The sequence below is a fragment of the Ranitomeya variabilis genome, chromosome 4, assembly GCF_051348905.1.
Source record: "Ranitomeya variabilis isolate aRanVar5 chromosome 4, aRanVar5.hap1, whole genome shotgun sequence".
Lineage (NCBI taxonomy): Eukaryota > Metazoa > Chordata > Amphibia > Anura > Dendrobatidae > Ranitomeya > Ranitomeya variabilis.
Window position 1 is genome coordinate 111988403 of NC_135235.1, and position 12078 is coordinate 112000480.

The following is a 12078-nucleotide window of genomic DNA, read 5'->3' on the forward strand; positions in this document are numbered from 1 at the left end:
ATTCAAGTCCCGAAAATTCCCAAGGGCCTTATTAGTAGAGTCCCTTCCAGTAACAAACATGGCGACGCTAGCCTCTTCCTGCCGCAGCGCGGTGATGACGTACCGCTACGTCATTAGCTGGTAAGCTTGTTGTGTGGGCATTTTATGGTGGAGGTATTGGAGGGATGTCAGCTGGGTGGGCGCTCGACCTCCATAACTAATACACGAGGCTGTGTGTGACTGTGTACTCGCAGGGATCAGCCATGTCTTTTCTGAATGGTCACTGAACTGTCGCTGTGCAGGGAAAAACTATTCTGTTATCAGTCAGGTCAGGCAGTAAGAAAATGGCTGCAGAGACCCAGATATGTCACTTTTTTTAATATCACTTGTCATCTTACAAGATCTAGGTGTCCTGCAGACCCTCCTGGTGTAGAAGGGGATGTGACAGCTGCAAATACAGGGGTCTTCTAGGGAAGATTAGTGTCTAAAGACCTAAAACTGCTTTAGAATAACATGACGAGACATCGGCCCTCCGCCAGCCCCCTCATCTGGAGGATGCGCAGCCCTCCATGCTTCTGCCAGCTAAGAAAACACTAAAAAATCAGAACAGAAGCCGTTCTGTATGTGAGGACTTGCTGTACTCGGGTTCAGGCTTTTGGGCATCTTGTAACCCCGTCAGGTGTCCAAAGACGCAAGCGATTAAAAGAAGTGACGTGAGTCCCGTGACCGTACTACAGGCATTGTCCGCTCTATCCTAAGCCAGTCTCCGGTGGGGCCATAGACTGCAATCACATAAGCATAGTTCACATGGACTCTTTTTTCAGTGCCTACAGCGTTTATTTTTTCCAAATGTAATGTTTCTCCTTATGGAGACTGACAAGCCAGGCCTGGCATATCACAGTGAGGAGACTTATAAGCCATGCATACTCCTCTGGGAAATTAAATATGCAGATTGCCTCTTCAGAGAGGAAGAGGACTTGAACTCTAGCGCCACCTATAGGAAGTAGCGATCCTACAAGTCAATATCGACCCTTTAACGAGTCTTGCAATATGACTTAGGTTAAAAGTCAAACCAGAATTTCAATTAGCAGACACGATGTTTCGGGGATTTGCCTCTCATCAGTACAAAGTATGAGATCTGATTTGGCTGGGTGAGAGGCTTAAGGCTACGTTCACACACTGCATTTTTTTTCTTTTGCAGGCAAAACCTGCTCTCTTGGCAGTAAAGAAGATGCTTACAAAAAGCAGGTTTTTGCTGCGTTTTTGTTGTCTCTTTTCCATGCTAATAAAGTTTTTTAGTGTCCCCCCAAAATATCATGATGCAACTTCTTTAAGGTTTTTGCAGCAAAACCTGATACCGGCGTTTTTTGCTACATTTTTTCACTTAGCCTTTGTTTCTTATGGGTGAAAAAACGCTGGAAGAAGTGACATGCTGCAGTTTGCAAAAACACAGCAATTTTCCAAATCAGTCAGGAAAAAAAAAACAATGTGTGTGCATGAGACTTCTGAAATCTGACAGCTTTTGCTGGTAAAACGCAGCTTAAAATTTGCATAACAAAAAGCAGCAAAAAATGCAATGTGTGAACATGGACTAAGGGTACTGTCACACAGTGCAATTTTGATCGCTACGACGGTACGATTCGTGACGTTCTAGCGATATCGTTACGATATCGCAGTGTCTGACACGCAGCAGCGATCAGGGACCCTGCTGAGAATCGTACGTCGTAGCAGATCGTATGGAACTTTCTTTCGTCGCTTGATCACCCGCTGACATCGCTGGATCGTTGTGTGTGACAGCGATCCAGCGATGTGTTCGCTTGTAACCAGGGTAACCAGGGAGCGATGCCGAAGTCCCCGGGTAACCAGGGTAAACATCGGGTAACTAAGCGCAGGGCCGCGCTTAGTAACCCGATGTTTACCCTGGTTACCAGCGTAAACGTAAACAAAACAAACAGTACATACTCACATTCCGGTGTCTGTCCTCCGGCGTCTCAGCTTCTCTGCACTGTGAGCGCCGGCCAGCCAGAAAGCGAGCACAGCGGTGACGTCTGACGTCACCGCTCTGCTTTCCGGCTATGGTGCTTACACAGTGCAGAGAAGCTGAGACGCCGGAGGACAGACACCGGAATGTAAGTATGTACTGTTTTTACGTTTACGCTGGTAACCAGGGTAAACATCGGGTTACTAAGCGCGGCCCTGCGCTTAGTTACCCGATGTTTACCCTGGTTACCCGGGGACTTCGGCATCGCTCCAGCGCCGTGATTGCAAAGTGTGACCGCAGTCTACGACGCTGGAGCGATAATCATACGATCGCTGCGACGTCACGGATCGTGCCGTCGTAGCGATCAAAATGGCACTGTGTGACGGTACCCTAAGAGTGGGATCTAAGGGGTAACAGTTCTCCTTGTGCAGAATGACAAACCAGGCCTGGCATGTCAGAGTGAGGAGACTTATAAGCCCTTCATGCTCCACACACCAGTATAGGCAAGACTAATAGCAGTGCTTGTTCAGACAAGCAGGTATTCTGTTCTTGTGTTGTCTGTATGTAAAACAGGTCACATTCGCACAGCACTGCGAGTCAGCCGATGAGCCATGTGTAAAAAATCCCAGCATGCACTACTTTGTTCCCTGGTTCGGATCAGACTCTCACATTACGGTATATATCAGTGGGTGCACAGAAACCGATCACATACGGGTCACTTACCGTCCATATAAAGCATTTCTTCACAGATCCATTACAATCATAAAGATAGGAAATTGTATTTGTTATTTATTACATTGTTCATGTAGACACTGGAGGACGCCACCCAGATGCTAAGGATGGGTCTGTGTTTAGTGGACAGCCCCTTTAATGTGGTTACTAATGCTAACAGGTTACTCTTGAGCCTTTTTATTGGGATTGTGTGTGTGGGGGTGCACTTTCATTTTGGATTTGGTCTCCGCCCACATTCTCAGACATGTACAGTGCTCACATGTCCTCACAGTACAACGTGATCAGTTTCAATACATGGGGCAGGGCTGTATAATGAAATTACTGTGCTTGTGATGTCACAGCTCACCTCCTCCTCCCGTACAATGTCTGATGACACATCTGTATACATGAGATAACACAAGATCCACCATTCACAATGGGTGATGTCACAGATCACCTCCTCCTCCTGTACAATGGCTGATAACACGTCTATATACAGTAGATAACACAGGATCCACCATTCACAATGGGTGATGTCACAGCTCCCCTCCCCCTCCTGTACAATGACTGATGACATCTCTATACATGAGATAACAGAGGATCCACCATTCACAATAGGTGATGTCACAGCTCACCTCCTCCTCCTGTGCAATGTCTGATAAAACACCTCTATATACAGTGGATAACACAGGATCCACCATTCACAATAGGTGATGTCACAGCTCACCTCCTCCTCCTGTACAATGACTGATAACACCTCTATATACAGTAGATAACATATGATCCACCATTCACAATAGGTGATTTCACAGCTCACCTCCTCCCCCTGTACAATTACTGATAACACCTCTATATACAGTAGATAACACAGGATCCACCATTCACAATGGGTGATGTCACAGCTCACCTCCTCCTCCCGTACAATGTCTGATGACACATCTGTATACATGAGATAACACAAGATCCACCATTCACAATGGGTGATGTCACAGATCACCTCCTCCTCCTGTACAATGGCTGATAACACGTCTATATACAGTAGATAACACAGGATCCACCATTCACAATGGGTGATGTCACAGCTCCCCTCCCCCTCCTGTACAATGACTGATTACACATCTCTATACATGAGATAACAGAGGATCCACCATTCACAATAGGCGATGTCACAGCTCACCTCTTCCTCCTGTGCAATGTCTGATAAAACACCTCTATATACAGTGGATAACACAGGATCCACCATTCACAATAGGTGATGTCACAGCTCACCTACTCCTCCTGTACAATGACTGATAACACCTCTATATACAGTAGATAACACATGATCCACCATTCACAATAGGTGATTTCACAGCTCACCTCCTCCCCCTGTACAATTACTGATAACACCTCTATATACAGTAGATAACACAGGATCCACCATTCACAATGGGTGATGTCACAGCTCACCTCCTCCTCCTGTACAATGACTGATGACACATCTGTATACATGAGATAACACAGGAGCCACCATTCACAATAGGTGATGTCACAGCTCACCTTCCCCTCCTGTATCATAACATCACCTCTGTATACAGCAGATAACACAGAATCCACCATCTACAATAGGTGATGTCACAGCTCACCTTCCCCTCCTGTATCATAACATCACCTCTGTATACAGCAGATAACACAGAATCCACCATCTACAATAGGTGATGTCACAGCTCACCTTCCCCTCCTGTATCATAACATCACCTCTGTATACAGCAGATAACACAGAATCCACCATCTACAATAGGTGATGTCACAGCTCACTTTCCCTTCCTGTACAATGACTGATAGCACGCCTATACACAGCAGATAACACCATTCACAATAGTTGATGGTCACAGCTCACCCTCCCTGCCACTTAGCACTACTCCCAGTTTATACTTCTATACAACGCCCTAGGGTCAGAGTCAGTCTATTGCTGCCTATGTTCATGTGGCTAAAAATTTAATTCACTGCACTCTCTTAGGGAATAGTATGCAAAATACTTTCAATGTCATTATATTATGTTCTGGGAGCATAACAGAATATTTCAATAAAGCGACAAAGCGGACGTTTCGGCTCCACCGGAGCCTTTATCACAATCGCTTATTCAGATGAATAGGAGGTATAGGGAAATTGGGGATAAGGATCCAGATGATGCTGTATAGGAACTGCAGCCAGTTACCCACACGCCAGCACAGCCAGGTATTTTGACAGAGTGCACGCTATATCTATCCCTATGTTCATGTGGCTGCTGAAAAGAACATGAAGTATGAGTGTAATATTAGGTCTGGTGGTCAGTGTGAAAGTTACAAGAGTTTATGTTTTTTTTTAAACTTAATCGTGATATGAACAATAAAACAATCATTATCAAAAGTTGTAAAAATGCAATTAATATAAAAACCTGCTATATACAATAAGTCATTTTCTGCTGACACATTCCCATTAACATAATACTCGTGGCCCACCCCTGTAATAGGCAGACCTGTGCCCATCGTAGCATCGTGCCCTATACACCGGGGAGGATGATGCATCTTACATCATTTATCTCCTTTTAGAGACGTCCAAGGAGTCATGGAGATTTTACGGCCCACCCTGATCAATCTTGGAGGTCGAATATACAGAAAGAACACAGTCCGGGAGGAAACCTATCAGAATGAGGAAGAGGAGGATGATTTCTATAGGGGTACATACCACTGATTCAGTCTGCTCTATAGGAAAACCTCCACTTTGTAACTTTTTTTCTCCGGTTTCCCTTCCCCCGCAGAGCCCATGCAGTGTGCCGATGAGCCATGTGATGACGACATGATTGAGGAGACTGAGAAGGGTTTCCAGTGCTTTATCAATCTTCCTAGCCAACTTTTTAAGTGAGTGTTTATTTTCTATTTCTATAACTATTTTATTAGGCGGAGAATGGAACCATTCATATTCAGAAAGTAGAAGCCTGTGCCATACATAGATGTAACGGCTGTGTTCACATTTGCATCAATGGCTTTGTTAGGAGCTTGTGTTGCAGAATCCATCATTTTATTTGTGAAAAATAACACTGGGCGAAACCCAACTGGCCTCATTATAAGTCATAAGGGCGATTCACCTACCTTTGTGTCATGCTCCGGATCCAGCATTATTTGTGATTTCCATCTGTAAAAAAAACCATAGCTCGTGTGAACGGAGACTTATGAAAAGTCATGCACTTGGGCTGAACACCACATGATCAGAAGAGGATTTCACTTTGAGAATTTGAGCAATATTTCCATTCACTGACTACAAGGGGAGATCTTGAATTTGCGAGAAACTGTGACTGTATTAAAATAGTTGAAAAATGTTTGTTTTAGGATGAAAACTAAAGATTTAAAGACAATGGACACCTTTGAAATGGAAAATGATGTATACATGTTATTAGTCACCCAAGTTTCAGCCTGCAATCTTCATTCCTTCATTCATTTTCAGACCCCTGATTTACAGTTTACAGCCTGATCCAAGTTTCAGATTTTTCTCTTGTGGGAGTGGCCCTCTCAGTAATATAGGCTGGATGTGAGCTCTGTGTGTATCCAGGGTGCTGCTGTCTTCACTAATTTTAATGTATCAGCTATATGTGTCAGCTTCAGAACTGTGCATATTTTCTCTCCTTATCTAGAGCCTCTTCTAAAAAAAATATGATGTACTGTGTTCCGCTTCCACTGCAGTTCTTTGTAAAAGTTTTTCACTTCTGCTATCTCTAAAACTAAGAGAAGGGAAAGGAGAGCACCAAGCTCTTTGACAAGACGCAGATTACGCAGCTAGATAAATGACTTATGCTGCATTTACAAGTTGACCGCGCCTGTTAGTCAACCTCTTATCGGCTACATGCAAGTTTATCGCCGGTCATTTAATGTCCTGTGTAAACAGACGGAGCAGAATTCTATGTGCACAGAATGATCATTAATATGATCATACTAGGTGCATAGAATATCATTATTATATTGTTTGCACAGAATGATGGGCTACTAGCAGATGATTTTTTTTAGCCAGCTGAAAAAATCCTTGCCCCCAATGAACGCACATTTTTCTTGTCCGCTGTGTGGTTGGCCACCTGTTTACACATTTTAGTAAACCCACGTTAAAACAATTATCAGCCTGTCTAAAATCAGCTTGAGAGACATTCTGCAGCAGAACAAAATTGTAGAACATTTTAATGTTTGAAAGTTGCATAAATTTGCTTTCGGGAAGAAAAATGAACTACAAAAAAGTTTTGTGTGAAAGTGTACCTAAGCAGGAAAGTTCCCTCCCAGAAAGTCCTGAGAATGCAGCGCCCACCCCTCACTCGTAATACAATTCTCAACAGTGACATTGCAACATCAAGAAGGAAAAGTCGTGGGATTAGGGTCAGTAGACAAAGTAATGATAAGCAAATGGAAACCACATTTTCAAAACGTCTCAGTTTATTCATTATGGTGCATGAGCGCCACTCACAGCAATCCCTGCACTTACACGCCTTGGCTGCTGTCTATGAGGTTATCATTGGTTGCCTGAGGAATATTCTGCCACGCTGAATGCACTTGGACAAATCATCAACATCTGCTGCTGGCAGCTCCTTTTGCAATTTCTGATGAATGATGTCCTAGATGTGCCCTCCCGATGAGAGACATGTCCAAAGGTGCTGCAGGCCATGGTAGCATATTTGGCCAATGCGGGTTGCTCACAGTAGCACGGGCAACATGAGGCTTGGAGCCGTCGTGTTAAAAAACTGCTCTTGGTACATTTTGGAGAAATAACTGTATTACTGATTCCACCTTATGTAAGATTTTAGCACCTGAGTAAAAGACAAACAAGGAGTATTGCTCACAGACCTGAGATTCCCATAAATGTGCCGATCTCTCTATGAATGTGCCGATCTCCCTATGAATGTGCCGATCTCCCTATGAATGTGCCGATCTCTCTATGAATGTGCCGATCTCCCTATGAATGTGCCGATCTCTCTATGAATGTGCCGATCCCTCTATGAATGTGCCGATCTCTCTATGAATGTGCCGTTCCCTCTATGAATGTGCCGATCTCTCTATGAATGTGCCGTTCCCTCTATGAATGTGCCGATCTCTCTATGAATGTGCCGATCCCTCTATGAATGTGCCGATCTCTCTATGAATGTGCCGTTCCCTCTATGAATGTGCCGATCTCTCTATGAATGTGCCGATCCCTCTATGAATGTGCCGATCTCTCTATGAATGTGCCGTTCCCTCTATGAATGTGCCGATCTCTCTATGAATGTGCCGATCCCTCTATGAATGTGCCGATCTGTCTATGAATGTGCCGATCTCTCTATGAATGTGCCGATCTCCCTATGAATGTGCCGATCTCTCTATGAATGTGCCGATCTCTCCATGAATGTGCCGATCCCTCTATGAATGTGCCGATCTCTCTATGAATGTGCCGATCTCCCTATGAATGTGCCGATCCCTCTATGAATGTGCCGATCCCTCTATGAATGTGCCGATCTCTCTATGAATGTGCCGATCTCTCTATGAATGTGCCGATCTGTCTATGAATGTGCCGATCTCTCTATGAATGTGCGGATCTGTCTATGAATGTGCCGATCTCTCTATGAATGTGCCGATCCCTCTATGAATGTGCCGATCCCTCTATGAATGTGCCGATCTCTCTATGAATGTGCCGATCTCCCTATGAATGTGCCGATCTCTCTATGAATGTGCCGATCTCTCCATGAATGTGCCGATCCCTCTATGAATGTGCCGATCTCTCTATGAATGTGCCGATCTCCCTATGAATGTGCCGATCCCTCTATGAATGTGCCGATCCCTCTATGAATGTGCCGATCTCTCTATGAATGTGCCGATCTCTCTATGAATGTGCCGATCTGTCTATGAATGTGCCGATCTCTCTATGAATGTGCGGATCTGTCTATGAATGTGCCGATCTCTCTATGAATGTGCCGATCCCTCTATGAATGTGCCGATTTCTCTATGAATGTGCCGATTTCTCTATGAATGTGCCGATCTCTCTATGAATGTGCCGATCTCTCTATGAATGTGCCGATCCCTCTATGAATGTGCCGATCTGTCTATGAATGTGCCGATTTCTCTATGAATGTGCGGATCTGTCTATGAATGTGCCGATCTCTCTGTGAATGTGCCGATCTCTCTATGAATGTGCCGATTTCTCTATGAATGTGCCGATCTCTCTATGAATGTGCCGATTTCTCTATGAATGTGCGGATCTGTCTATGAATGTGCCGATCTCCCTATGAATGTGCTGATCTCTCTATGAATGTGCCAATCTCTCTATGAATGTGCCGATCCCCCTATGAATGTGCCGATCCCCCTATGAATGTGCCGATCTCTCTATGAATGTGCCGATCTCCCTATGAATGTGCCGATCTCTCTATGAATGTGCCGATCTCCCTATGAATGTGCCGATCTCTCTATGAATGTGCCAATCTCTCTATGAATGTGCCATTTTCTCTATGAATGTGCCGATTTCTCTATGAATGTGCCGATCTCTCTATGAATGTGCCGATTTCTCTATGAATGTGCGGATCTGTCTATGAATGTGCCGATCTCCCTATGAATGTGCCGATCTCTCTATGAATGTGCCAATCTCTCTATGAATGTGCCGATCCCCCTATGAATGTGCCGATCCCCCTATGAATGTGCGGATCTGTCTATGAATGTGCCGATCTCCCTATGAATGTGCCGATCTCTCTATGAATGTGCCGATCTCCCTATGAATGTGCCGATCTCCCTATGAATGTGCCGATCTCTCTATGAATGTGCCGATCTCCCTATGAATGTGCCGATCTCTCTATGAATGTGCCGATCTCCCTATGAATGTGCCGATCTCTCTATGAATGTGCCGATCTCCCTATGAATGTGCCGATCTCCCTATGAATGTGCCGATCTCTCTATGAATGTGCCATTTTCTCTATGAATGTGCCGATTTCTCTATGAATGTGCCGATCTCTCTATGAATGTGCCGATCCATCTATGAATGTGCCGACCCCTCTATGAATGTGCCGATCTCTCTATGAATGTGCCGATCTGTCTATGAATGTGCCGAACTCTCTATGAATGTGCGGATCTGTCTATGAATGTGCCGATCTCTCTATGAATGTGCCGATCTCTCTATGAATGTGCTGATTTCTTTATGAATGTGCTGATTTCTCTATGAATGTGCTGATTTCTTTATGAATGTGCTGATTTCTCTATGAATGTGCTGCATGATAATGAGATGTGAAATCATTAATGAGAACAAACCCGTAGAGATGAAGCGTCCACAGATACTAATTTTTGGCTAATAGGCCTTGTGACTGGCATTTTTGATTACTAGTTACCCAATTATTATTCACGTCCTCTCAGTGGAGCCTCTGATGTAGGTGACGGAGGGAGCGAGTGGCAGACACTTATCATGGGGAGTATTGGGAAAATGGAAGTGGAGACGTTCCCCAGTGTTACACTACTTTACCTATTTTTTCCTCTATTTTAGGTACATAATAGGGAAAAAAGGGGAGACCAAGAGAAATCTGGAGTCGGAGACTCGCACCTCAATTAGTATCCCCAGACCGGGGATGGAAGGAGAAATTGGTAAGATTCCAGTTTTGCTGACAATTCTTTGTATTATCTGCATGTCTGCTGATACCCTGTGCCACCTGTCCCAATACTGTAGGTGTGCTGGTACTTCTGGTACCTCTGCGGCCATAATGTCTCATTGATGTACGATCCTGCATATATTTAGGTTCTATAATAATAATAATAATAATAATAATTTTTATTTATATAGCGCCAACATATTCCGCAGCACTTTACAATTAAGCGGGGACATGTACAGACAATAAATTCAATACAAGTTTAGACAATTTAAACAGTGACATTAGGAGTGAGGTCCCTGCTCGCAAGCTGACAATCTACAAGGAAATGGGGGGACACAATAGGTGAAAAGTGCTTGTTATTTCAGGTCTGGCAATTATATTAAACTAGATGGTGGCCCGATTCTAACACATCGGGTATTCTAGAATATGTAGTTTATTTATGAAGTTTTCAGAATAATGCAATTTATACACAGGATTTGGCCGGCCGCGACCAATTAGCGAAGCGTGGTTCAAATTCCGCGTCAATTCGCAGGCGGACTGCGTCTGTCGCTGATTGGTCACGCCCGGCCGCGAACAATCAGTGAAGCCAGGGCCGGCTCCAGGTTTTTGAGGGCCCCGGGCGAAAGAGTCTCAGTGGGCCCCCCTCTTTAACACAAACCACGATTCATGATGCACAGATACAGCAGAGAAATATAGCACAGCCAAGTAGCGTATAACACAGCCCACGTAGTATATAACACAGCCCACGTAGTATATAGCACAGCCACGTAGTATATAGCACAGCCACGTAGTATATAACACAGCCCACGTAGTATATAACACAGCCCAAGTAGTATATAGCACAGCCACATAGTATATAGCACAGCCACGTAGTAAATAGCACAGCCACATAGTATATAGCACAGCCATGTAGTATATAGCACAGCCCACGCAGTATGTAACACATGCCACGTAGTAAATAGCACAGCCACGTAGTATATAGCACAGCCACGTAGTATATAGCACAGGACACCTAGTAAATAGCACAGACACGTAGTATATTGCCCAGCCACGTAGTATATTGCCCAGCCACATAGTACAGTATATTGCCCAGCGACGTAGTATATTGCCCAGCGACGCAGTATATTGCCCAGCGACGTAGTATATTGCCCAGCCATGTAGTATATTGCCCAGCCACGTAGTATATAGCACGGCCCACGTAGTATATAGCAATGTGGGCACCATATCTCTGTTAAAAAAAGAATTAAAAAAAAATAGTTATATACTCACCTTCCGTCGGCCCCCGGATCCAGCCCAGGCCTTTAGCGATGTTCCTCGCGACGCTCCGATCCCAAGATTGCATTGCGGTCTCGCGAGATGATGACGTAGCGGTCTCGCGAGACCGCTACGCCATCATCTCGCGAGACTGCAATGCATGGACCGGTCTCAAGGAGAGGGAAAGGCCTGGGCTGGATCCGGAAGGTGAGTATATAATGATTTTTTTATTTTGTTTATTATTTTTAAAATTTGATTGGTCGCGCCGGCTGGGCGTGAGCAATCAGCGAAGCGAAGCGGGATTTAAATCCCGCGGCAATGTCGCTGATTGGGGCATTCAGGGCATTCAGAGTAGAATTTCAATATTTGCAGATGACACTAAACTCTGCAGGGTAATCAATACAGGGGAGGACAATTTTATATTACAGGAGCATTTATGTAAACTAGAAGCTTGAGCTGATAAATGGCAAATGAGCTTTAATGGGGATAAATGTAAGGTCATGCACTTAGGTAGAAGTAATAAGATGTATAACTATGTGCTTAATTCTGAAACTCTGGG

General features: G+C 44.4%; 1 protein-coding gene across 2 annotated transcripts in view; it reads left to right on the forward strand.

The window, feature by feature from the left end:
- Nucleotides 1-76: 76 nt before the first annotated feature.
- Nucleotides 77-12078, forward strand: part of ASCC1 (activating signal cointegrator 1 complex subunit 1) — a 370687-nt gene continuing 358685 nt past the window's right edge. Inside the window, exons 1-4 of one of the 2 annotated variants that reach the window (XM_077259130.1) lie at nucleotides 77-120; nucleotides 5242-5369; nucleotides 5451-5550; nucleotides 10163-10260. In XM_077259130.1, coding sequence (XP_077115245.1) covers nucleotides 5258-5369; nucleotides 5451-5550; nucleotides 10163-10260 — 310 coding nt within the window. In that variant the 5' untranslated portion in view covers nucleotides 77-120; nucleotides 5242-5257. Of the gene's footprint in view, nucleotides 121-5241; nucleotides 5370-5450; nucleotides 5551-10162; nucleotides 10261-12078 lie in introns of those variants that run through there. The other variant, XM_077259131.1, reaches the window with a different exon arrangement.